This window comes from Poecilia latipinna, unplaced genomic scaffold (genome assembly GCF_001443285.1).
Source record: "Poecilia latipinna isolate Pla-1442-1.1 unplaced genomic scaffold, P_latipinna-1.0 Scaffold964, whole genome shotgun sequence".
NCBI lineage: Eukaryota > Metazoa > Chordata > Actinopteri > Cyprinodontiformes > Poeciliidae > Poecilia > Poecilia latipinna.
The window spans coordinates 107,232-112,377 of NW_015113580.1; the positions used below are offsets into that span (position 1 = coordinate 107,232).

Below are 5,146 nucleotides of genomic sequence, written 5' to 3' on the forward strand. Positions count from 1 at the left end.
AAAAAAAAAAAAAAAAAAAAAAAAAAAAGAAGGCCTTTGCAGTATGATTGAACCCCAGTGCACTTTTTTTTAATCTTGCATTACCCACAATTTTTTTTTTTTTTTTTTTTTTTTTTTTTACTTTCAGTCCAGGTTCTGGGATCTTTTCTCCACATATTCCATCTTATGGTTTAGTTCACTGTGAATGTACTAACCACAGTGTGTGTTTTTTATGTTTCCTTAGACGCTTGCGGCCTGTCAGACGCCGCTCACATCGAGAGCCTACAAGAGAAGTCGCAGTGCGCCCTAGAGGAGTACGTCAGGAGCCAGTACCCCAACCAACCCAGCCGCTTTGGCAAGCTCCTGCTGCGGCTGCCCTCTCTACGCACCGTCTCCTCCTCGGTAATCGAGCAGCTGTTCTTCGTCCGCTTGGTAGGTAAAACTCCTATTGAAACCCTCATCAGGGATATGCTATTATCCGGGAGCAGCTTCAACTGGCCTTACATGTCCATCCAATGATCCTTATATGACAAAACAAAACAGAGAGGAGGAGGAAGGGGAAAAAAAGGACCAAATTTCTGCACCCCTCATCCTCCTTCAAGAAGACTATATATAGGACCTTTTTTTCTGAGAAACTTTGCGGAAGACATTACTTTTTTTCTGTCTTCTGGGACTTCGATGGAATACATTATGTACAGAAAAATATTGGAACTGGACTTTGCGCCTGTGTAAATCCGCACCGTCATCTTCAAGAACAGTACTCTCCATTTTGTAAAATACTAGTCTTTATTTTCTTTTTTTTTTCTTTTTTTTGTAAAAAAAACAACATACAAATAAAATGAAAAACATCATATGCGCAGTAAGAAAAAAAAAATGAATCAAGACTTAGCGGGAAAATAATGTTTCCAAGCAATTATAAGAATTGTCCTGTGTCTATGTACCTCTCTGTTTTGTATTTTTTCTGGTTCTAAACCAGGGTTTCTGTGATTCTATACTAATAATTTTTTGATATAACCTTTTGCTTCTTATAATGAGTGCGATATATGTTGTCGAAGCTATGTTCTCCAAGAATTAAAAATTGAAGTGAGAATTTAAAAGAATAAAAAAAGAAAAAAACAAGACAAATAAAATGAATTTAGACGAATAAGAAACAGTCTAATCGCTGTGACAATATCAACACTGATGGTTGAACTTTTTATTTTTAGTTTTTATTATTATTTTTTATTATTATTATTTTTGACCTCCCCCTTCTCCCATGCTCCCAACTGATACGATGGACCTGCAGCAGAAGCAGCAAAACGAAAATGACCTCCAGGACGTTTTTACTGACATTTTTACTCCGTCTGGGGCGCACCCCCCCCCCCTCCCCTCCACCTTTCTCCCCTTCATCCCCTTCCCCGGACCACGAGTGTGTGTGGAGTCGATCATCAGTCAAAAGAACAAACGGAGAGACATGAAATCAAAAAGCACTTTTAATATATCATTTCAAATACATTTTGTTTGTTTCGTCTTGAAGATTTTGTTGTTTCTTGAATTTTATTGGTTGTTGCCTTCAATTTTGCTTACTCCATGATGCAGCTTTTAATTTTTTTTTCTTTTTCTTTTTCTTTTTTTTTTCTTTTTTTATTTGGACAGAAGGGTCGGCTGATGAAGTTGTGTGATGGTGACTGTACTATTAAAAAAGAAATAGGCAACGATGTCTCACTCTCAAGCATTTTCCTGGGGATCAAATATTTTATTATTATGATTATTATTATTATTTTATTATTATTATTTAACCAATCAGAGGGAATCTGTTGTTTTTATGTGTTCTTGTACAACAGTTCCTGAAACCTACCTGTGAAAACAAATTGTTACACGGGATTAAAGGGGGATAATAATTATACAATAGAAGCACATATTACATTTGGAAAGAGCCATGACATAACTGACAGTGCGAGTACAAAGAGGAAGGAGACAATACTGGCCTGTGAGCGCATTAATGTTTAATATTTTTCCCAGACAGCGAGGGAAGCCTCTAACACAGAGCCACCTCTATAACCTTCCCCCTGTGGCTTAATCAAGGTGATTCTCTGCAAACCAATACTCCCCTCCCTAGCCTCCCCCCACCCCCTACTTACTCTCGCCTAAAATAAAAAAGAAAAACTCTGCCCTGATAACGCATTGCATGCTCTGTATTGACGTAGGCGTCATTTGGCAAAAAAAAAAAAAAGGGTTAGGGGGGCCCCGCTGCAAAGCTGCTGTGATATGCGTGATCAATCTGGAAAATGTATTTTACAGCATGTAAGCCAGTCGATAGGAACACCGAGTGTGATGCATTGTGTGGGAATAGAGAGGGAGGCAAAGAGGGAGAGAACGACAGAGACACACACACAGAGAGAGAGAGAGAGAGAGAGAGAGAGAGAGAGAGAGAGAGAGAGAGAGAGAGTGCTGAGACAAACGAGAAAAGAAGCGTGTTAGTAGAAAGTCAAGTGTATGACTGTGAGTGTGTGTGTGTGTGTGACAGGATAAAAAAAAGATGTGGCCTTGGTTTGCTTGATACAGTCAGAGTGTAATGAGTCCATCGATAGTGTGTGAGATGGGTTACGCACTGTCACTGCCCTTGCTTTGGTCTATTTCTTGTTTTTGTCTCCATTTACGCCCTAAATGACAGAAGGGAAACCTGGTTTATCACCGGTCCTTGCATTTAAATTACAGTGTAAGGCGTGATAAAAAAAAAAAAATAATAAAATAAAAATACGATAAAACAAAAACGATGGAATAAAATATGGCGCACAGGCTTGACGTTTCTTAAGTCGTCATGAGATGAGCTGCCTCTGTGTCATTTTTTTTTTTTAACCCAGATCTTTCTCTTGTGGTTTTGGCAGTGATCAGGGACAGCAGAGCAGGGATGTGATATTTGTTAGCCTGTTTAATTATCAGCCGTGTGTTGTGAGTGTAACTCTCGTTTATAGGTTATTTTTGCACTGCTTATGTCATCAAGAAACTTTTAAGGTGTCACTGCCTGTAATAAAGGAAGGATGTGGCTCCAGGTTGTCCTCTGATGCTCTCTCTCATTATTTGTGAGATCTCCTGACAAAGTAAGCCGTAATGTGGGTTGCATCCGCCTAAAGTAACTAAAAGAAAAAGAAAAGAAAAAAAAAACCGTGACGTTTTATTTCCAGTTTTGCGCAGTGTTTCCTTGGAGTGGAGGTGATCATCCTCTCCACGACCTTTAGGTCAGGTGAAAGTTAGTGAAGAAGAAGCTGGTGGAGTATTTCCTCCTTATCATGCAGATTGAATCATCGAAGCTTAATCGAAACAAAAAAAAAGACAGTAAAAGACAATAAAAATGTTTAGTGGCATTTCAACTAAAAATGATTTAAACCTTTGCTTTATTATTATTATTATTATTATTATTATTATTATTATTATTATTATTATTTAAACTTTAACATGTTTTCAGTATTTTTGCGTGAAGAACTCAGAGGATTTTAATAGGTGACATTCAGAACGTCTAAATAATTATGTTTTACGTTGGTCATTACGCCCCTTTTATTTCAGATGTTGCTTTTTTTATATTTTTTATGTAGGTCCGGACTTAAATATTGGGTTTGCAGGCTTATTAAACGTAGCTTTCAGTTGCTTGTCTCCACATAATGTATTCAGAATCCCCTCCAGAGTAACTATCTTTTATCCTCTCGCTGAGAGCATTCTGTTCTACAATTGTTACACTGCAGGCTATATAAGGCGGAGGTTCAAAACAAAACAAAAAAAAACACATGAAAATGGTGGCATGTGTTCCTAATTAACGTTTCAGTATAGGCAATGCGAGAGAAACACATGAGGACTCCGGGAATAAAGTGCTTATTCCCGTTGAGGTACCTTGGATATCGTGATAGAGGCTTAATTTCTTGTATTATGTAATTTTTCAAATGCTAAAATAATGACCTTTTTGTCGTTTGCTTTTTTTTTTTAAATTGTCATTATATGTTGTAACAACATTAGCTACTATCAATTAAACGATGTATCCCTTAATATGAGAAGAAAGAGAAATAACTGCACTGTCAAGTTAACTGCGGTGAGTAAAGGGAGATGAATATGAGGAAACGCCGGTCACCAAAGTATTACAGCGAAATGAGTTAAATAACCATTTACCTTTGTCTGGTTTCATTCATCAAACCACAAGTGGAGGACTCCCAACACGGGTGGGGGCTATTTGTTTGCTTTTACACAAGCAGCTGGGTGCGATTTCACGTTTGAGATATCTGTCTGAAAGCGAAACATTTATTATCCCAAGTTGTCAGTGAGCCCTATTTCTCTTGAACCCCTCAATGCGAACCGGCGTTGCAGCGTTCTGCAGCAGCAGGGAAAGGAAGAAGAAAAACGTCCTATTTGGCGTCACACGTCACTACTTTTCACTTAGAAGAAACAGCAGCAGCAGCTCGGTCACATTTGACAAATACGGTTGTTTGAGACAATAACACTTTCCAAATAGCCGAGGCTCCCGTTTATATAAACGAATGGGAGCCCCCCTCTGAAGTGTGACGCGGCTTATTTCTCATATTGTCTCGTGCGTAAAAAAAAAGAAAGAAAGAAAAGAAAAGAAAAGAAAAAAAATGACAAGTGCTCTCGCTATATAGCTCATTCATCCGCCCAGGCTTTGCAAGATGGCTAGGAACTGATGGCCACATTTACATAGACGTAGCCTATGCAGAGATGTGTGCCACATCTCAGCATCCAGACCCAGCTTCTTGTTGCACGGGCTCTATATTCAGTCGGTGGCATAGATCAGTCCGCAGACCACACAGGCAACCTTTAAGCCATGGATCAAATCCAGCCCTTCTGGAGCTGCGAATGTAACACAAGGGGACGCCTCCCTGCTTATACGCGCACACGCCCGACTGTTGGAACAGCGTGAAAGGCGCATATAATGTATGTTTGCGTGCGCCCGTGCGTATCCACAAACCGTACGTAAGCGTATGTGCTGAGGGAGAGCGGAGGGTGGAGGAGAGAGAGAGAGAGAGAGAGAGAGATGATTGTGAGAAAGCCCGGATCGCTGTGTAAGCGGATCTCTTTGTGTTGATTTAGGAAGACGTTTGCTGTATATAACGTTCAAGGCTGATAATATCATTGCCTGGCCAGATAAATAAAGCATTGGCCAAAACCATCGGGTCAGCTATCGATC

General features: G+C 39.4%; 1 protein-coding gene across 2 annotated transcripts in view; it reads left to right on the forward strand.

The window, feature by feature from the left end:
- The window catches only part of nr2f1a (nuclear receptor subfamily 2, group F, member 1a), a 15,981-nt gene extending 13,241 nt beyond the window's left edge, over positions 1-2,740 (forward strand). For both annotated transcript variants that reach the window (XM_015049899.1, XM_015049898.1), the window contains exon 3: positions 224-2,740. In XM_015049899.1, the coding sequence (XP_014905385.1) occupies positions 224-498 (275 nt within the window). In that variant the 3' untranslated portion in view covers positions 499-2,740. The remainder of the gene's footprint in view (positions 1-223) is intronic.
- Positions 2,741-5,146: the final 2,406 nt, after the last annotated feature.